Genomic DNA, 22,799 nt, shown 5'->3' with positions numbered 1-22,799 from the left:
ATCTATCTCTTTTTCTGTCTCTCTCCGAGTATGTCTTTATTAAACAGGTCATATCCAGCACCTGCAACAATGAACCGGAGTGTGTGTGTGTGTGTGTGTGTGTGTGTGTGTGTGTGTGTGTGTGTGTGTGTGTGTGCAGTTGGCTGGCAGCTGCACGGTTTAGGAAGGTGTGTATGTGTTTTTGAGAATGGAGTTTGACGCTCTGTGTGTGTGTGTGTGTGTGTGTGTGTGTGTGTGTGTGTGTGTGTGTGCGTTCGTAAGTGTTGAGTGAGTGCTCAGCAGAGCCCAAGCCTTGCGTGAGGAGCAGGCGTGTGAACTTTCAACCCTGCCGAAGTTTTTGTGCCGGAGAGTGCCGAGTGAGGGAGGAGAGCAGATAGAGGGGAGGGAAGCAGGCGGGGGGAGGAAAAGGGGGTCTGGGAGAGGAAGGTTTGGTTACACAAGGATATGGAGTTTGGTAATTAAGAACAGCAGGGAACTGAGTGGCCGACAAACTTGCCAAGAAAAAGAGAGAGCTCGCGTTTCAGCCGCATTTTCCATTTCAGCATGTGGTCAAGCGGATTTTGAGCGAAAGCTAGTGGAGGCAAGGTTTCTGGCTGGAGTTGCGCTCTCTCTCTCCCTCTCTCGCTCTCATACAATCTCTCTGTCTCTATCTCGTTCTCTTTCGTGCCATGAGGTGATTTACAGTAGAAAATGAGGGTCCGGTTGATTCAACTCCTGCCAGAAAGCTACATTTGCCATGAAAAATGTGATGGCTAATCAGACATTAAAAAAAAATCTGGAGAGATATTAATAACACTTAAAAAAAAAAAAGCACACAAAAACAGGAAGCTGCCAGGTTCGACAATAAGGTTGTTTTTTACTTTTTCCCCACCAAAAATATGATAATTACATAATTATCTTATGGGGCTTTTCCACTGCACGGTATGACTGGACTCTGCTCGCTTTTTTGGGTTTTCCACTGTGGATAGTACCTGGTACCTGGTACTTTTTTAGCTACCACCTCAGTCGAGTTTCCAAGAGAGCCGAGCCGATACTAAATGTGACGTCAAAATCCTGCAGATCACTGATTGGTCAGAGAGAATCGTCACTACCAGCGTCACTGGATTTGCGACATGGGACATCAACCCGCTAGTTTTAAAGTTAGCAACAGCGATAGCAGTATCATTTGTTCACAGACAATTTTATGTAAACTATAATATGCATTTTACGAAACTTTTTTTTGAACTTGCATTTCCAACATTTTCAGTGGCCTCACCACAAATATGCTAAATTGCTTTTAGATGTCCTTCCTTTCTGCACAAACACACTTCCTTTCTATGTAAATTAGGCTCATTATAGATTGCGCTTTTTTCACAAAACTCTGTAAATTTTCTGTTGATCATGGCAGCAGTAATTCATCATATAATTATCAAATGAGTGGAGAGGTGCATCATAAAATGCCATACATGTATATCCAGATGTGCGATGATGTCAAGTGAGTTTTTGGCATGTTAAAGAGATAATTCGGGCGTCTGGATCACGTGAGTGATGTTTATAGTCCTGGCAGAGCATGTCAGATCAGTGTTCTCCTGCATACTACTTATTGCTAAGAACCAAAATGCAAGATCGGAATTGCTTGAGCAATTTGAGCTCCTTTAGTGAATCAGGCGCGAACCCTGCGCAGACTGCGTGTACAAATACACAGCGCTTTTACCAGGCACAATTAATTCTAAGTGGAATCTTGGGACGTCGGTCCATCCTTATTGTTGTGCCCTGAGCTACAATACAAGACCCAACTCAACTTTTCTATTGGAAGAATGTGGAAATACAGAATTACATTGTTGTTTAGTTGACTGAAAGCCAAGACTGATACACGACAGCTACCCAAAGCAATTAGCGGCTTCCCAATCAAATATCTGTCCATCTCTGTCTTTCTCTCCGTGACAGTCTCTTGAAGACGCAGGCCGTGTCTTGTCCTCTGTTTTGTTCTCTCGCCCGTTTGTGTTGGTTTGATGTTGGCTTTGGCTCAGAGTGCTGAATGTAATGTGGCCGTTCATTACTTGAGTATGACACGCATATAAACTTACCTCCTGCTATGCCTGTCCATAAATGCACGCACACACACCCAAGACACAGTTATGCCCACTTAATAGACATGCATCATTACAAATATTGTATTATATAAACAGATGGTTTCTTAATTAAATGCAGGCTATAGAAGTGGATCTTTAATGGTTTGTTGCAGTTTTCAGCAGAGCTTGCCATCTATCCAGTAGCCTCACCCCCTTTTTTTGAGAACTGAAAGTCTCATTGTCTGCACTCTCTTTCGACCCCTCTGCGTTTCCACAACAGTTCTGGTCCAGCTGGCTGTCTCTTTATCAATTTGATAGCCGCAAACAAATCTCAGGATGTGGTTTTTTCCACTCTGACTGTTGAGTCACCCTAAAACCTTAGGATGGAGAAATGTCACCACTTTCTGTTGTACACATAGACACATTTCCTTTGACGCCCCTTAGGCATTTCCCTCACACAAACACAAGCAAAAACACACGATTTTTAGTTTGTTGCACATCAAGCTTTCCAAATTTGTCATGGCCAAAATATGTTGACCTTCATTTCAGGCAAACTCTGTCAACCTTGGTAACTGAATTACCCTTCCATATCCCACCTGAGCCCAGGACGAACAAGTCATGACCGCAGTGAAAGCATCAACTGGTGCGTCAAACAAGCAGAACGTAACTCCATGCACATAATGTTCTCTTGAACTTCTGCTTTTTTCAGTTGTTAAATATGAAAACACATCTCTGTTTTCACTTCTCCAGAGAGGTATAGACTCATAGTCTCAGATAGTCTAACGGCATAATGTCTGGCCTACAATGCAGCTTTTTCTGGTCATGAACCCAACTACTTACTCGGTTGCACACACTGCTGTTTTTTTTTTGTGATTGTAGCTAATCAGTCTCTATGATATGAGCCCAGTGAGATCTTTGGTAAAAGCCGGTGACATTATGGCTTACTGTAAGATAATGTACACATTATAAATCTTTGGTTCCAAAAGTCCTGATTGATAACATTGACTGGGTGTTTCATTTCATCTGGCCATAAATTTATATCTGATTTGTTATATCTGCTCTCTAGAAATCTTAAAGATCTCATTGTATCACATAAAGGACGGGCAAGGAGGAGGCGGGAACCGGCTGAGCAGTAAACATGAAGTTTAATGGTAAACTTAAAACCAACATAAACAAACGTGCAGCATGGCCGCTTGCGTCCCTCTCTCTCGAACCGGCATCTCCAGCTGCCCCTTATGTCGCTCTCCCGCTGGCATGCTCCATCACGGCATGGTCACTCCCTCCTCGTTACACTACCCCCCACCCCCAACTCTGGAGGGGATACGCTGCCCTTCCGGACGTTCTGTCAGCCGGTGGTCCACCCCACCTCCTGTGAACCTGAAGGAGAGATGATGGGAGTCATGGGGAGAGGGAAAGGGTAAGCGGAGACACACAGAGAGAGCGAGAGAGAGAGAGAGAGAGAAACTTGCTCAGCGGTTCTCAGATGCATTGTCGCACGGTCCTCAACCACTTCTCTGCCCTCTGGTGGACACATTTCACTCCTCGGCAGATGGCAGCGAGTCTTCCGGACCCTGGAGTACGGAACCGCTCCTCCCCTTCTCGGCAGATGGCCGTGGTTCCTCTGGCTCTCAGCGGCTGGCAGCGACCGCTCCATCCCCAGCCAGATGGCCGAGGCTGCTCCCCTGGCGGATGGCAGTGGCAAAGACTCCGCGGCAGCACATCCCTCCTCCCTCCCTGGTTTGTGCACCACTGTAGCACATAAAGGACGTGCAAGGAGGTGACTGGAACTGGCTGAACAGTAAACATAAAGTTTAATGGTAAACTTAAAACCAACATAAACAAACGTGCAGTGCGGTCACGTGCGTCTCTCTCTCGAACCGGAGTCTCCGGCTGCCCCTTATCTCGCTCTCCCGCTGATCAGCTGATTCGGCCTGGCGTGCTCCATCATGGCCCGGTCACACCCTCCTCCTCGTCACACTCATCATTTGGCAATAGACTGCAGAGGGCAGTAAATCCAATAAGAATTGCATTTTTCGTTTTCAAACAATTCTTCCTCAAATAATTACTGGAATCGTTACTGTAACCGTTAATGAACCGGAATCATTGAGAGGAATCAGAACAAGAATCGTTAAATTCCTAATGATTCCCATCCCTATGCGTGACATATAACAGTGGTTCATATGAACCTGTTGATAAAACAAAAACAGACCTCCATAGAAAATAATATTGGCACAGCAGAATCAGTCGCCGATCAGCTGTACAGACAACAGCAAAGACATTTTAAGAAACGTGCATAGACTTTGTAATCAGAATTTATGTACACCCAAATGTAATTAGTGCCAGTATGCACCATGTGACTCAGCAAACTCAGTGGAATATACAATTGTACTCGTAGATATCTTGTTTGCTTCAAATAAAACTGCCACTAAAGGGGTTTACATATGACTTGCATCTCCACCAAACATTGTAACATAGTGCTCGAAGTTCAAACTATTTCAGCTTTGACATCATTGATGCATACCTTGTGAAGCTTCAGCCAATGATGGCGCTATGTCAGCGCAAAAATCAAAACAAGAAGTTCTCTGCAGCCCTTTTCATGTGGCGATCAAAGCAACCTTTGGCACTGGTGATGAGCAGTGCATTGGCATCCTAATGCGAGTGATGTGGAAGTCCTTTAATATGGCAAACTTTGGCAAATCCAATGATTAGTTCCTTCTGAAAAGCACTCATTATATCAACCCGGTACCTTTGTAAACATGACTTTCTGACTCCAGTATGTTGCGTAAAGACTGGATATTAATCAAATAGGAAGTGCTGATTTCAGGCAGCTGCAATTTCCATCAAGCTGAGACTAACAGAACATTTTCCAGTCACACCATGCTAATAATGTTAATTGTATAGCGCAATGTCAATGTACATCCTTGACAAATAGTTGTGTATGTGCCGTATTACTGAGGCCTGCGAATATTTGTCTGCTGGGTCAAGTTACACTCGACCTGCCCTTCGTTATGACACGGTTACATGGAGCAGAGCAAATTAAACAGATATCTCCCAAGCAAACAGGCAATAAAATGTAAACTGTGTGACAGCTCCCGACAGCGCCGCTGGACTTTGCTTTGTCTCGGGGGGTTGGGGTCAAGTCTGTTTGCGCGGGAGTGAACAGAGTTCATGGCGGATGAAGCGGGAGGACGAGTGAGAGAGTGATAGAGAGCAAAGGAAGTGTTTTGAATGTTTAATCAAAGGCTGGTTTAGATATTTTAATGAGCAGTAATCATGCTGTGACCTAGGAATGATCTGAACAGAGACGTAATTTACACAAATTCCTCAAATTCAGACCACCCTCCATCTCCATTTCTTTCTATCATTCTCTCACTTTCTCTCTCTCTCTTTCTGACAAAGAGGGCCGATTCAAGTTTAATGCCTTTCCCTGACAGGAAACAGGCTTTGTAAACAGTGAAGCAGTTGTACAACAAGTCTCATGATCCCCCCTCCACCCCTCCAATTTTCTCATTCTTTTCTGCATGGCTCTTCCTGCTCTGCTCTCTGCCTCTTTTTCCCACTCTCACACTCAATTTTCTCTCTCTGTTTATCCCTCTATGCGAAGACTGACAAAATATTTCACAACAAAAGTGTGACATTAAGAGGAAGCATGATTGAACAATATTAAAAAAAACAGTACAACCAAGACGGTGCTATACTAAACCATATAATGCTATACTTCCCCATTTACAATTGTCCTTACTAACCACTGGTTGCTGCTGTGATTATTCTAATTACATAAGGAGCAGTGAGAAAAACTGCCAAATATGAGCGTTCCAGATGGAGAACAACAACCATTTTAGGTTGGAGTAAAAATGAGTTCAGGCTCAACTTGTGCAATCGTTGGCGGTCATAACTCAAAGTAGTTAATGATGTCAACCTAACTCACCTCGATGGCTTTACTTCATCCACCCACTCCATAAACATTTGATGGGTGAGGACTCACTGTCAAAAAAATGGTCATCGTGGCTCTCTAAAGTATCGGCGCTATGGAGCCACATGCTTTTATGCTTATACAAATTTAATACGCTAAACATCGCATTATCCGGAGACCGGAAATGAAAACAGGCTTCCATTAGAAATTGTGAAAAGTAATTCAGGAAAAGTATGGATACTATACCTTACTATACCACGTAGGGATGTAATTTTCAGACATTCGTCGTGGAAATTAACGATCGATTAATCGTTAATGTTAATAGCTCAAAGCGCATATGGAGGACTCCAAATAATATGTGCATGTAGCCTGTTGTTTAAATATAATTTACATTAATACACTAAAGGAATGCAAGTATTGGCATTTTCCCCTTTAAACTATTCTTAGTTCAGTGTATTTCAATACATGTATGCTGTATTTAGTTCGAATTTGTGAATTGTTTAATTACTGTTAATGAAATAAATAACTTTTGTATAAAAGTTATCACAAATGCATAATTGAGTTCATTAAAACTTCACGTTGTGGATTGTCGGATATTTCGGACCTTTGGACTTTTGTATTTGAAAATTAAGACAAATCTTAACACGCTGCATAAACATAGTACTTAACATACCGTTTCTAAGGTGACGATGGTGAGATGTCAGCTGAATGGACCTTTTACATTTAAAGAGAAACTCTCCGACACTGTTTACATTGAGCCTGCTTCATCTCGCATCTGTGCGTCATCTTCTGTGAACCGGACAATGACTTGCAGTCTGCAAGCGCCCTCTAGGGGAGTTTGACTGTATAGACCTTTCTAATGTCTGCTGGCTTGATTTCAGAATACATTTATCCTGAAACGAATTCATCAATGATCTAGAAGCTTAATCGATCATTATTAATGACAATTAATACATTTTCGATCACTCATTAACGTCCCTAATACCATGCATATTTTACGTATGTCACGACGACACTGCTTCTGTATTTACTTATTTAGCATTTTTGTATTATAATACAATGCAATGTACATCACATTAATCTGTTTGGAAAGTTTGGAGTGCATCTGGACTGTGAGCTGTTCTTTCTTCCTCTCCTCAGTCAAGTGCGAGCTGAAGTGCTGCTCTCCCGCATCATCATTAGCGTTTCAAAAGATCTCATGTTGTGTTAAATGCAATCAGACGACTATTCGGCAACGATAATTTTGTTATTGTCCACGTTGTCGATAATGTCGACTAATTGTTTCAGCACTATACCGTACTATGCTCTACTATAATACACTTCAACCATCTACTGCTTCTACTACTACCACCACTATTACTGTTACTACTATTACAAGCAGTACAACCACCACCAGCACTACTACAGCTAACACACATCTGTATTTCTACTATTACAACCACTACTTCTACCTCCATGAGTTCTACCACCACTACTATCTCTACTATTGTGTGTGTATGAATCTCTACGAAGTATGCGTGTGAATGTGTTTATGAGGAGGGAGCTCTGTAATTCTCCACTGGGGGGTATATTTACAATTTTGGCAGAGCTTGCCAAACACAGAACTTGTAAGAGCTGTGCATCACTGTAGTGACATACCTATATCTGGAGTTTTTTGCTACGAAGGCCTCTTTTGATTATGCTTTTGAAAAGGGCAGGCATTTAAATAGTTGAAATACCAGGTCAGTGCTGCGATGAGCTGACATCAGGGTCATGCAAACACGTACACGCACAGGTCGTGACCTTTCATAATTCCTTCAGGCCAGCACATACCTTGCTGTGTTTGTATCTCATTGGAGGCCTCCCTAGTTAAACACAACACAGTGACAGACATATACGCTGTCTTGATTCCAATAAAAATGTCAGAACATCCTTAAAATAAGATACAACATATATATTAAAAACAATTTGCCGATTGGGTAAGAAAAATAAACTTGTTTTCCCTTTGAATTGGCAAGTAGTTTTTGCTTGCTTTCTATCTCATGCAGTTTTGCTTCTCAAAGTAAATGAGTGTGTTTTTAATAATTAATGGATGTTTTTCTGAAAACCAGAAAAAAATACACTTATGCATAAATGCTCATGAGCTAGATGTTACGCAGGATTTACAAACTTAAACTTTTAATTAGGCCTGGTTATAAAACACATCTAGAGCAGCAGTCCTTTGGCATTTTGACAAGTGACAGAAACTATGGCGTAGATCGCAGATGGTGTGTGTGTGGGAGAAAGAAAGGGATCTTGGAAGACACCGATACCACAATCCTACATTTTTCCTCATTCCATCAAGTCCCAACCTGTCCCCCACCACAGAAAGAGAGAGAGAGTATATTGAAAGTCAGAGTCAAGGTTTTCCTTGACAACGTAAAAAAAAAAAACAATGGCTTGATTCAGCACTGGAGTTTCAAAGCCTTTACAATCCCAGTGGGTGGGTTTATGTACAAAGGCATGTAGGGAAGGACTACTCGGTTTCTTCATATTTTGGTGAAATATAAGAAACATGCCAGTCACAAAACATTGAAGAATGCTTCTGCCGTGTATATGTTTAATAAAACCAATCAAAAGTGTTTGCTCTGCTGAGTCGCGTTCAACTGTAGCGCTGCGCATGCAAACGCAATTAAAAACTTGGCAACATTTCCCGAAAACTCCCCCGAAATCTACATGAAGAACATAGTGTTAAAACACAGATTAAGAGATCTTGATATCTGACTAGAACATTTAACTTTAACTATGTGTTGATACATGCAGGGAAATACTGTTTGTTCTCTATAAAAAAGATTATGTACTTTTTACACCGGCAAGCAGAACTTGTGTTCACACATTTAACGCAACTGCTGCAGTCTCATAGACCAACATTTACAGCATCAAGGGAGGAAGAAAAATGGTTTGCTAAGAAAATGTCTGGTGAAGACGCTGATTACCACACCTGGAGTCACAAGTTCGAATCAAGGGCGTGCAAGTCCAGTTAGACTTTCTAAGCAACAAATTGGCCCGGTTGCTAGGGTGGGTAGAGTCATGTTGAGTTAACCTCCTTGTGGTTGCTATAATGTGGTTCTCGCTCTTGGTGGGGTACGTGGCGAGTTGTGCGTGAATGTCGTGGAGAATAGCGTGAGCCTCCACACGCGCTAGGTCTCTGCGGTAACTTGCTCAACAAACCACGTGATGTGCGGATTGACTGTCTCAGACGCGGAGGCACCCGGATTGAGGCGAGTCACTACGCCACCACGAGGACTTAGAGCGCATTGGTAATTGGGCATACCATATTGGGGTAGAAAAGAAACAATAAAGATGAATACAAATGTCTGGGAAGTAGTCCAGTTTGTTAGCTAATATGGTTCAGGTGCTGTCAAGGATGCAGTCATGCTCAGCACGTGAGATTATTAAACCACAGGCCAAACGAAAGCCCAGTGGGTTTCCCTCTTTCACTTAATTTATCGCTCTCTCTCACTCTTTCAAACCTTAAGGAACACACAGCATGCCTCCCATCGCCTTTACGGCAGACACTATCCAGACATCAAAAAAAGAATCATACATCACACTTTGTCTACGAGAGAGAATTTTTAATGTTTAACGGTCTTCTACATTTGGAATGTGTGATGTGCAAGTCCAAACATTTTACAATTTGTGTTGTAAATATCGTAGAGTAGGCAGACATATCCAGAAAAACTGAACCATACCACTATCTTGCTTTTATAAATACGTACACATGTGCACGTTTCTGTGCTAGTGGCTAGTAAATGCCTTTGAGTTTTAAAGTAATAGTTCACCCAAAAATGTCATTATTTATTCACCCTCATGAGATCCCAGGGATTACTTTCGTTCTTCAGCAGAACACATTTGAAGAAAAACTGAAAAATATCTTAGCTCAGTTGGTCCTTATAATGCAAGTGAATGGAGATTTCTCCTTTGAAGCTCCCAAAATCACAGACAGTCAGCATAGACGTCATCGATACAACACCAGCTGTTAAATTAATGTTTTCTAAAGCGACACGATTGCTTTTGGTGCAAAAAAGCTCAATATTTAAGTAAATTTTTTAACTATAATCATGCCTCCGGGCCACAGCAGTGCATCACAGCAGGAAGAGCAGAGCTGTTTATAAGTGAGAAGGAGAACACTGTACAGAAGCTTTGTTAGTTTTGGTTTAGATCTGTATTTAACTGTTTCTTTACTCACAATTATGCGTTTATGTTCTTATCCTGGATGTCTCAACTGAGTGGAGAATGTGAGATTACGTCTGTATAATGGCAATGCAAATATATCACTCTGGTGAAGCATTGTATTATAGTTAAAAAGTACTTTAAATGTTGATCTTTTTTGCACCAAAAGTGATTGTATCGCTTTAGAAGACATTCATTTAACCACTAGATTTGTTTTGATGAGGTTTATTCTGACTGTCTGTGATTTTTGGAGCTTCAAAAGAGAAATCACCATCCACTTGCATTTTAAGGACCTACTGAGCTGAGATATTTTTCTTTTTCTTCTAATGTGTTCTTTTGAAGAAAGTCATACACACCTGGGAGTAAATAATGAGAGAATTTTTTACTTTTGGGTGAACTATCCCTTTAAAAGGCAGTTTCTGATGCCAAGGTTGAGTTGACGGACTGACCAAACTGCATTTGTTATTTCCAAACATTTGTTCCTCAAAAAATTACTTAAAGGAATCGTTAATTGAACCATTAAGGAACCGTAATCGTTTAGAGGAATCTGAACCAGAATTGTTAAATTCCTTACCATTAACATTCCGCGGGTACTATGTAAAATGAAAGGACAGGACAGAAAAGATATGGTGATAGATGAGCTCTTTGTGTGTGAGGCCTTGGGGCCCAGATCAGGTCTTTCAGTCGGTTAAATGACCCATTTTAGACCAGTCCACCCTGTTCCTGATCACCATCCATACCAGACCTCCCACTTTCTCCAGTTACACAAAGCAGAAATGAAGGACGCATTTAAAGATCGTGGTCAAGAAATCCTCAATATGGCAACAAACAGATATTGAAGAAGATGATGGAGAGATGACAAGAAGAGACTAAGAGAGTGTGCTGGTGTTGTTTAGAAACCATGTGTGTTGAATTACAGTAATGGCAAAGGAACAGACAATAATTGATTGGCGGTTCAAATCACTTGTCTGATTTTGCAAGGGTGATCACTCGGCCCCAAACCTCTTTTCTGTCATTTTTCCCTGGAAGCGGAACGGGTTGGAGGAGGACTGTGTGATCCATGGAGGAGAGGTGGCTTGTGATTGCATAGATGTTCCACATCCTCTATCTTTAATAACAGGCCAGATATGCTAATGAAAGACTGTAGTTTTAAATAAGCAGGCGGAACGGCACCACATGGCCAATAGGCTGCCAATGTTTGACTGACCTGCATGCCAGCAACGTCCAGACTGCCAGAGAGGGTTCAATGGGGGTGAAACCAAATGCACAAACTCTGTAGACTAAGAGACTCCTGACCAGCTGCCTTGCTTTGTGTTCACTCACTGTGTTTTGCTTAAGAACCCTAGCGACAGCAGTGGTAGGGGCCAAGTGGTAATTTATATGTTCAGTCTGCTTTCCTCATCAAAATTTCATCCTCTCGATCTCTCTTACGCTATCCGCACCATAGTTATTTATTTGGTGTGGTTACCAAGTTTGTATTACACCCCCATTTTGTTTTCCATCAAGATCTGCGGCGAGCGTCTATTGAACTTTTATCTCTTACTGTCTCTCTCTAGCATCATCTCGGTCTCTTTTTTAGTTCTTCTGCCATTTAAACAGCCAGTCCGATCTGCTGTCCACGTTTAAAGTGGTTTGCGTTTGCCTCTGCTTTTCCGCTTACTAAGTAATCTCTCAACATCTGTGTCCTGTGGGGAGATATTTTTGGTCCCTAGAAGCAAAATGCTCTTTGCCCCCCTCCCCCCCCTTCTTTTTTCTTCCGTTTTTCTTTTTCTTCTGAAGGGGTTGTGATAGGGAGCGCTTGATAAGGTCTAGAAATAGCACGGCATCTGCGCCAGTTAGGGAGGAAATTGCTTAGCGAGCCGCACCCACTGGCTATGTTAGCTCAACGTTATCCTGACGTTAGACGAACATTTACACACACAAAAACTCATAAGTCTAATGCTCGTTTCTTGAGAGAAAACAATGGTAGAGTGATTTATCAGTTCATTTTATTGCCTATTTAGCATTAAAAAGTATATTTTTCCACTTAACTTCCTACTGACAAAAAACTAACTAAGATTTATTTATTTTTGCTGGTTTGAGCTTGTTTACTAAGTAATGGCTGAAATGGAATGTATGAAAAAAGATGTTAAACTGCACAAATTCTATTCAGAATTTGGAACTATTATTGGAAGTTATTAGAAACTGTTTATCGCTTGGTATTCTTATTGACATCAATTGAGTTTTGTTTCAAATTGAATTTGTAGTGAAGTAAAACTAGAACCTTCTCGACAACACTTTTTTCCCCTCAAACATTAGACAATGTGGCAATGCTGGTAAATTCCTGTGTGTGCGTGGGCATACGTTCAAATGTCCAGTGAAGTTGGTCAGAAAATGCGTGGCTGCAGAACTGTTGAAATGCCTCTCCATTTGCAAGAGTAGGAATGAAAAGACTCTTTCACAAGTCTCATTTTTTCCCAGTTGGGTGAGAGCTGAGCCTCAAGAAATGACCTCAAAATGTATCTAAACTTTTACCTCAGTGGCTTAGGTGTTTACCTCAGATTGTACTTCAGTTTATCTAAAGTTTTACCTCTGAGATTACCTCAGAATATGCCTCATCAGTTTACCTCAAATTTTACATTAATGTCAGCGTTTACTTCAGAAATTACCTCAGGTTTTATTTAAAATGTACTTAAGATTTTACAGCAGATTTTACCTTAAAGTTAACCTCATTATCTTCAGAGTTTACCTCAAGTTTTACCTCAGATTTTATTTCAGTTGACCTCATATTTCACCCCATATTTTTCATCAGTTTACATCAAGTTTTACCTCAGATTTTCCCTAAGGTTTTATTTCAGAGTTTAGCCTACTTCATATTTTACCTCAGCATTTACGTTAGTATCTTCACAGTTTACCTCAAATTTTACCTAAGCGTCATAGTTTACTTTAGATTTTACCTCAGATTTTTACCCTTTGGTTTTACTTCAAAATGCACCTCAGTTTTACTGAAGGATATACCTTAGAGTTTATCCCACATTTACAAGAATTTTACCACAGAGGTAAACTATAAAGTATCTTCAGAATTTGACTTCACTTGCGTTTTGCCCTTGAATGTGATGATGTAGTAGTTCTGTCCAACGAATAGGCCGCCTGGATCCTAAATCTGACCTGTGTGACATAAGCAGCAATTAATCCCAGATACAGACCCTAAAATGTTCTGCAAAAGAAGTCTGAGCAAAATGAACACTTTGTTACGTTGGCTAACACAGTAAGTTTGACATCAATGGGATTTGTTTTCAAACACATTCTTGATTGGTACATGTTGAGAACAAGAAGACTAAATGAGTTAAAGACATCTGGAGAGAACAAAACATTGGTTTCTGATGATGATGTCTGTAAATACACGCTCCAAATCAACCATAATCCATGGATATTCCCTCATTTTTTTTCGCACACTTAGCATTAATTGCAAAACGTTGCTTTAAAGAAGAACAACGCTAGTCAAAGTGAACACTTTACTTTGATCGTGTTTGTCTTGGTTTGTTCTAGAGTTTTTAAGAATTAACAGAGGAGCCCTGCTTGGCTGTGTGATGTTTTCATAGCAGTAATCTTTTGAGTTACCCACATTTCTCTCTATCTTTCCTTTAGCCACAATAAAAAAGACAGGAGGAGGCAGATGGCTTAACGAGCGGTCGGTGACATTTGGAGGAAATGGACAGACTGCCACCAGTCTTGATGGAGTCAGTTTCTCAGAGGGGGAACTGTTGTTGCAGGTATGACACATGGAAAACTACTACTGGGAAAAAAAAGATGTTTGAACCAGCCTAAGGTGTTTTGCTGTTATTAGTTGGTTTATGCTGGTCCAAACCAACTTGGAATATTTTGGGTTTAATCCAAGTTATTACCACAAAAAAAAGGTGAGGCACTTATAGTACAATGGAGTGTATGGGGCCAGTCCATAAATGTAATAGAAAAACACAGTTTCAGAAGTGTTCCTAAACATTTAGTGATTCCATAATTTTTTCCTCTACTTGATCTGGAAAAAAATATGCCATTAATTAAAGCAATGTAATTAAAAAAAACTTAGGGAAGTTTCATGAAGCCAGAATGTTCAGCTATTAAACAAAAATTATTTGTCATATCTGTGATTTGTTTATTTGCTATGAAGTAAAAAAGCTGGGTGAACATCCTCCATTATGGTGATTCCATAATGTTTGCCAGGGGTTGTACAAATTTACATTACAAAACAATGAACAATGGGAGACCAGCGCAAAGCATGTTTCAAGTGATTCACGCAACACAAGACCACAGTTGAGAGGGGCCGATAGAGAACACATACATCGTGTTCCGGAGGCAGAGGAAACATAAACATCCTCTGTACTATAGTACTGCACAGCTAAATACCATAGCGCTGCAACGATGGCAGACGAAATGGGAGAGAGCATACAGCAAAGACGTAGTTATTGCACAAAAGAGTGCAAGACTTTTCTATTCTTCTAATGAATTACATACAGCCCATTTACACAACCAAATTCTTATAAATGGAATGTCTTCATTTATATAGACGTTCCTTGACAGGGAATAGAATATATGAGAGGACGCAGATGGTGCAATAACTGGAGAAAGAGCTCTGAAATAAATTGCACTTGACCCAGCCCATTAGTGCTTCGCCTAGACCCATCCCATGCCTGCGTGAAAAGATGAAAACTTCATGGCCATGCCGTCTGACTTATGGCATAACACTCTTAAAATGGGGCCCTATACATAATAACTAGGGGTTTAACGATTCATCGATCCAATAACCAACAATCCAATGTTATCGATACACTGTGTATATATCGATAAAGACATTTTCTCGTGACCAAAGCAGAGCGGCACACATGAACAGTTCATTCAGGCTTCCTTCGATACCATTGCGCATGCAACCCTTTTGAATTTTACATGAGAAATTGCTATTTTAAAGTATCATGGAGCAGTTCAACCATCATGTGGAACGTCTTGACAACGCAGACAATCTGAACAGCACTAATGAGGGAAAGAGAAATTAACTGCTCAGCTCCAGCATCAGTTATAAGACTTCACACATCAACACCCTTACTAACATTTATCCCAGTTAACTGTCACACAAGTTTTAATTACAACTGTGGAAGTTGTAGCCAAGAAAGTCATGGATGGCACGGATGGTTGGAAACAAGTCATGGATGTGGATGTCCCAATGTGGATAATAAATTTGCACTTCAGAGAGCCTAAATAAAAGTTGCATTTGAGAACAAAAAGGTTTTTGATTTGTAAAATATGTTCATAATATCGGAAAATATCAGTCGCAGGTCCCTGAATCGAATCAAATCGAAATCGTATCGCAGCAGACTTTGAAATATCGGCAAATATGAGATCGCAGGCCAAGAGAATCGATATAAGATTGTATCGTGACAAATCGACCGATTTACACCCCTAATATTAACATGATTGCAGTGTGATAAAATCACTTACAACCATATCTGTGTAAAGTTATTTCCAAAATTAGAACATCGTTGCCATGATATCGGGAAACCCTATGATCCTGGTAAACGTAACTATTATATCTCACTAAAATCATGTGAACAAGTATAATGTTTACGTCTTTTACATCGAAAAAGTGTGTATTTTAATGTTTCTAATTGGTAATATAATTTTTCCTTTTTTTGATGAACAAGGAAAAAGACTGAATTATTTTCTGTGGTAACCACCGTAATTCTCCATTGCACTTGATCCCACCCACAATTCCGTCCATTTACATTTCATTTCCTGCCATCATTCATAGAAATGAGCTCAGGAGACGTCACTTTGACCTTCCATTTGTTTATACACACACCACACCTGTCTCAACATTAATGCATTCTATAAACACCTTGCACCTCATTTTCCGCTCATAATGTCCCAGTTCTTAGTGTATGTGTGTGTGAATGATAAGAATCATCTTCTGGTAGGTCTTCACAACATTCTGTTCTTCGTCACGTCAGTCTTAGGTCAGACCGATCTGTTCACAGGGTTTTTTTGAAGTGATATTTCACCCGAAAATGAAAAATATTGATTCAAAGCCACATGACTTTGTTTCGTGAAAAAAAAAATTTTTTTTCAATATATATATATATATATATATTAGGGTTGGTGTAGCGTCTTGGATGCGTTGCGTCATAAACATACAATTTTTAGGTCACTGTGTCAAGTTAAATATAGTTTAATACTCAATATTTAATCTTGCGATCCCTTAGTTCGCATTTGCGCTCCAAGTGTTTTGAACGCAAGAACATAACGCATGTTTGTGTTGTTCTGCTGCTCAAGGGTGTTTTTCTTCACTATATAAACTGAGCATTGCCACACAGCTGAAGTTTCACTTACTGCCCTCTGGAGTAAACAGGTGGTACTACAAGCTTGCATTCCTCAGGAATCTTCCTTATTATGGTGCGATTAATGGCATTAATTTTTTTTTCAAATTAATCGCACTGAATTAACCTGTTAAATCGACAGGAAAATACCTGTATTATAATAATAATATATATATATATATATATATATATATATATATATATATATATATATATATATATATATATATATATATTTGCATATATATTAGGCATTTTCTGGGGAGAACTAACTCTTGAAATATGGTTAGATTTGAAGGAGCAAAAGATGGCACCAAAAATGTGTCTACTACCTAAATTGGTCCTTATTTTTGTATGTCCTAGTTCGTTCCATCTCTTATTCATTTACCTAAACAGTTACTCGGGACTGCACAAAAAAAGTCAGCAATTTCCCAATGTGCGTGTGTGCAGGGCAGGTAAAAAGTGTAAAACCTGGTTTCTTGGAGGAATGTTAAAATAAATTATGCATTCCTGTGAATTCAAATATAAAACTTCAGCTTCTATAACATTAACTCAGGAAAGAAAGTAGGGTTGACATTTTGTTTATTTTAGCTGTTGTCATGCTTGGTGAACTGGAATGACGTTTGAGCAATCGAGATTCTCCGCTGTTGAGCAATGTTATCTTTTCATTGTAAACTATATCACATGTTGCTTTCGACCTAAAAATATTGTGAATTTCCTTTTCAGTCACATGTCACATCTCTCTCTCTGTCTCCGTCTCGCTCTCTCACTCTCGGTCCATTGTTTGAGGCTGTTGGTTCCTGTGCGTGACTAGTGCCGATATTCTCCCCCCGTCTTTAGTCACGTTCAACACCTTAACAAAAGCCTGGTTAATTACATAGGATGTTTACCAAAAAAAATGTAAAAGAAGAAAAAAAAAAAGGGAACAAAATGGCCCCTTCATACCCCACCCGTCTCCCATCTTTCGTTCTCACAATCCCAGCCGCTCTGTTTTGCGTAAAACAAACCCAAACTGTCATTTTTATTGTTGTTTGTAGAAATAGTCCAACTGTACAACTTTATGTAAGTTTTACCACTTTGTATTTTGAGTCACTATGTGTCATAAGATTTGTAATCTTGTTTGTTGTGGGAATTCCCACTGGTAATGTAAGCTCTTCGTTTTTCAGGCTCTCAATGGCTTTGTGTTGGTGGTCACCGCCGAAGGTTATGTGTTTTACGCCTCCCCAACTATACAGGACTACCTCGGCTTCCATCAGGTGAGTTACCTTGTAACCTAATTCGCAATACCTCTTTCATTTAACGATCACCAGGACATTTAGTGTGTGTGTGTGTGTGTGTGTGCTGCTGAAAGCCTAATGAAATTAGCTAAAATATTTAAACATGCACGGGACGGGAACATGTGGAAATTTGAGAACGATGGGTGTCGGAAATCTGCATAATTCATATTCATTTGATTTCATATGGGCTTGGCGATTAATTAAATGCTCAACAGATTACAATTGTCAGGCCATTGTGATGCCACATCCACACACTAGGACTGTCAACAGGGCTGAGAAACTACATTTGACATTTTCACTGAAATATTACCAAAATGTACGTTTTATTTAATAAATATATATTATACATATTTATTTTTATAATTAATTAATATATTTATTTATAAATAAATATATTTAATAATATTTGAATTATATTGAAATTAAATATACATTATTTCAGTTAGGGGAAAAAGCTACAAGACATCCAAATTTTTGAAATTCCGTTGCCTGCTAAGTCCACAAGAGGGTGGAACGAATACATACAAACCAAAGAGCACCATGTTCTTTTATTCCAAAGAACTTACCTGGACGATAACAAAAGTGCAATCCATTTTAAACAGACTGGAACTGAATGAGGGGAACTTGAGACGCACTTTTCCAAGCATAAGCAAACACAGCATTGCTTATGTTGCGAGACGCTGGACGCATTGGCCAAAGACGCATTGGCCAAAGACCTCAATCTAAGGGGCTGTTCACACCAAACGCATTCATCCAGTTTAAAAAAAAATTTTAATTCTGTGTAAACCTGCACTAGACAGATGTCTTTCACATTCACGTCATCCTTTCCCTGTTTGTTTCAGCCTGGAAGAGTATTAATGATGCTGTGTAAAAGTTTAACGCAAGGTGCCGTTTCCTCAGGTCATGATTTTTACATTTTGTTATCATTAGGATAATCCAGTGTGCCTCAACATTGGTCACGGTTACTAACTGTTCATTAACCGAAGCATGAAAGTAGGTTATGAAAAAGTGCTGATGGTCTTTGCGTTAAAGCAGGGGTTGGATTGCTTATTCGAATAGGTGTTCGGTTACCGTTAAACAACACTGGCGTCAGTGATCATTTTGATTTTAATTGTTAACAAGCTCGCTACGCTAGTAGGTGTTGTTGAGAACATTGTTTTCTTCCTTGTCCTGTTTGGAAAGCTCATTGAAATTTGTGTAAGCTAATATTTGCAAATGCTTATAAATTAAGTGTTTTTTCTTTCACCCTGTCAGCCTGTGATGTGTGTATGTATCTGATGGAGGTTTGTTTTGTTTATAAAAGAGGTGAAGCTCTGAAAAAGAACATCAAAGGGAGTCAAATGTAATGTTTGGGTACTTCATTAAAGAACTTGAAAAACCTGTCCGTCAGAGAGAGAGTGTGTGTGTGTGTGTGTGTGTATAATCCACAGACAGTTCTAAGAGAGTGTATGTGTGTGTAGAGGGACCGTATTGTATTTTCTCTATATATTGAATCAACAAATGTCCAACAGTTACCGTTTGTAGTCCAGGGTTCCTCAATAGGTGGCCTCGGGCCACATCCGGCCCGTGAGAGATAAAAGTTTGGATAATGCTAAAGGCCTGTTCACACCATAGCCGTGATGATTGTGTGAGACAAACTTCCGACCAAAGGTCTATACACACACAAGAGTGTGTAAAAGAAAAGAAAAACAATTTCACCCCTGTACAGTAGGCGGCACTGTTGATGATCTACAAACATTAATACCATTCTCATGCCCGCACCTTCAGCTGCTAGAGATTAATATATTGAACGCTGTTAAAGTATCCATTTACATAGTTTATTAGTTTATTTAGTATATTATCCTTAAGAACAATAGCAATATTAATGCTAATTTTGAATATATAAAACAGGCTACTAATACAAATAGGTAATAAAATGATATGAATATTTATGCTTGACTCTTAATAATAAAAACAACCATAGTAATGATAATAATGATAATTATAATAATAGAAGCATCACAAAAAATGTGTCTTTGCATCGTATTTGTATTGTTTTTACAGAATTTCTTTGGTGAAGTTTGGTTAAAACTATTTGGGGAATCCTGGTGTTGGCTATACATTACATAATGTTTACTCAAATTTTCATTCCTACTCTTAAGCATACACACATTTTGCACATAGTACATTATGTGTATAAAGAAGTGTATATATATATATATATATATATATATATATATATATATATATACACACACACAAATGTGATGCACATGGTACGTGAAGTAGAACTGAGCCTTTGTTGTAGAAGTGTGTCTGGGCTTATAGTGTGTATGTGTGTGCATTTGTTATTGCCTACCTGTTTTCCTCACTAAATCTTTCCCTGGAGTATGACGTTGCCTCTAGCATTCGACACAAGTCCAGGTCGCCAGGGTTAACGGAGGAGGAGACAGGGCTGCACCACCTGCACACACACTGTAATCGGAACACCTGTTGAGACTTATGTAGCTTATAACTTATACTTGTAATTAGCTTTGTTAGTCATGTAGTCCAGGTTTTGAGTGATTTATTAAACATTTATGATACTAATGAAATTATCCAAAAGTGTGAATACTGCAGTGATTTTAATGCACTTTTAATTTGGCTATTAAGTTTCCTATAAAACCTTGTTGGTAGGCTAGTTTCATGCACAAAAATGAGAAGTTAGATTTTCACATAAAAGTATTTTGATTTATTGGTGCATATGTATTCATAAACAAAGTAGTGCTGTCAATCGATTCAAATAAATTAATAAAACAAGTTATGCAGTTAATCATGTTAATTTCAATTAAACTAAATAATAGGCCTGTGTGATTATTATTAATGTGATTTAATAATGTATTATTGTTATTAAAAATGATTGATTTATTAATAGGTTAGTGAATTTTTACGGATGGTGCTCATAACACCATTTTTTTCTGTGATTAATATTTTTGGTTAATCTGTTAAAATAAATCAATGCAATTAATGCAGTATCTTTTTTACATTCTGAAACTTCATGTGATAGGAGAAGGGTATCCTGAGTTGTTCCTGGCAGGCTACTCAGCCTTACAGGCTCCGATTAGGATGGGGGCAGGGTTAGGGCATCTGCTGCCTACCAGGAACAAACCCAGGCACCTGTGTACAATGGGCGAATCTTCACAAATATTTTTCCCCACTTTCTATGGCTGAAATTGGTATATGTACATTTCAGGAGGTACATGTTTGACTCGACTGCACATCCTAGCAAATAAACTGATTGTGTGGAGCAGTACATGCATAATAAACACGCTAGCGCCATCTTTGATTTTTAATGGGAATGACAATGAGGCTGGGATAGACTTAACGTCTCTTCAATGGCACACGGTATAAAGCTCCTAGATCACATCTGATTTTCCACAACTCATGTTGTTTGGAGTTCTTTGTATACTGAATGTTCATGGGCAGATGTTTTATCAACGTTTTGTCCGTGGAACGATCCAAAACACCTTAAAATGCAGTACAGCCCATTGAAGAGATAAGTCTATCCCTCACAGCCTTGTTGTCATTCCCATTAAAAATGGTAACAACAAAGATGGTGCTATTGATTGCATTAACATGATTAATTGCATAACTTTTTTTATTATTTTAATTTTAATCGATTGACAGCACTAATTTGTTTATGAACACACAGTACTGTGCAAAAGTCTTAGGCACATAAGATGTTTCACAAAAGCATTTGTCTTAAGATGGTTATTTATATCTTCAGCTTTAGTGTGTCAATAGGAAATATAAATGTTAGACTCCCAAACACAAACCAGACTTTGTATGACATTAAGTGATACATTAAAACTATGTATTACTATTTATTGATGCTTTTCACCTGTCAATCATTTTGCTGGTTCTAATTTGAAGCAGATCATTGAGGCTATGATTCATAATGTTTGTCACTTGAGGTTGCTATTGTGCCCGTGTTGAATCTGACAGCCACAGGAACAAAAAATGCTGCCCATTTGCTCGTTTTGGTCTCAAAATGAGGGCGGGTTTTGGAATGAGGGGGCGTGGCTAATTCAGCAGCTCAGTCACGTGAACGCTTCAGAACTCTACAATCGCTAACAGCACCTTTAAAGATTAATACCAGCAAAGATGCATCTACATAACTCGAAAGTTAGTTGTAATCTATCATGTACCAATATGTAATCGTGATTAATCACAGAAATCTGTGCTATTTAATTTATTAATTCACAACCCAATATTGATTAACAAGCGACAGCACAAGATAAGGATGTGTTCTTGTGTTCAAAAAAAGCTGGACAGGGTGCAATATTGCATGCAGTAATCTCGAGACATGTTTAAGGAGAGGAACATTTTTGCACCTTATGGCACTTTTCCACTGCACGTTACGATTCGACTCATCTCAACTCTACTCGCTTTACTTTTCTGAGCTTGTGTTTCCACTGCAGTTTAGTGCCGCCTCAAGGTGTGAGGGATTATAGGCTGATCGTCATAGTTGCGCCGCCTCTACTGCCGTGACATCATCTTAAACATGACACAAACTGACCAAAACAATAACACGACCGCTAGCAGTTAGCTACTAGCTCAGTGCAAAACTGAACAATGAGCTAGTAGCTAGAAACTGTCGAGTTGAGTCGTGAAGTGGAAAAGCCCCATTTGTTGAGTGTGAAGAAAGCGAGTTACTATTTTCACTGTTTTACATTTTGATATATAAAATGGAGATCAAACGATTAAATGAATGAATGGTTGATTTTAAGTTCTTGCTCATGAGATTAACACTGCCATAGGTTAATTGCAAAAAAAAAATGCAAGAATGTCAATCCTTTTCAGAACTGTTTAGTGATGAAAATACATAGTGCATTATCATAATTGTATTAATTTTTGTAACCCTACAGAATATATAAGTCCTTAATGGTCTATGTTTGTGTACGTGGGAGTGTTTGTTCATTTAGAGTGGAAAAGAAAGCAGTCGAACATTATGGAATGTCTAAGCGATTCGTTTTTCCATTGGATCATTCGTTTTTGCTCCTAT

General features: G+C 39.2%; 1 protein-coding gene across 1 annotated transcript in view; it reads left to right on the top strand.

Moving 5' to 3' along the window:
- The window catches only part of LOC127639428 (aryl hydrocarbon receptor-like), an 84,448-nt gene that overhangs the window by 50,178 nt on the left and 11,471 nt on the right, over positions 1-22,799 (top strand). Inside the window, exons 3-4 of the mRNA XM_052121438.1 lie at positions 13,783-13,907; positions 17,666-17,755. Of these exons, the coding sequence (XP_051977398.1) occupies positions 13,783-13,907; positions 17,666-17,755 (215 nt within the window). The remainder of the gene's footprint in view (positions 1-13,782; positions 13,908-17,665; positions 17,756-22,799) is intronic.

Source organism: Xyrauchen texanus, chromosome 48, assembly GCF_025860055.1.
Source record: "Xyrauchen texanus isolate HMW12.3.18 chromosome 48, RBS_HiC_50CHRs, whole genome shotgun sequence".
In the NCBI taxonomy this organism is placed as follows: domain Eukaryota; kingdom Metazoa; phylum Chordata; class Actinopteri; order Cypriniformes; family Catostomidae; genus Xyrauchen; species Xyrauchen texanus.
This window is presented reverse-complemented; position numbering and strand designations above follow the sequence as displayed.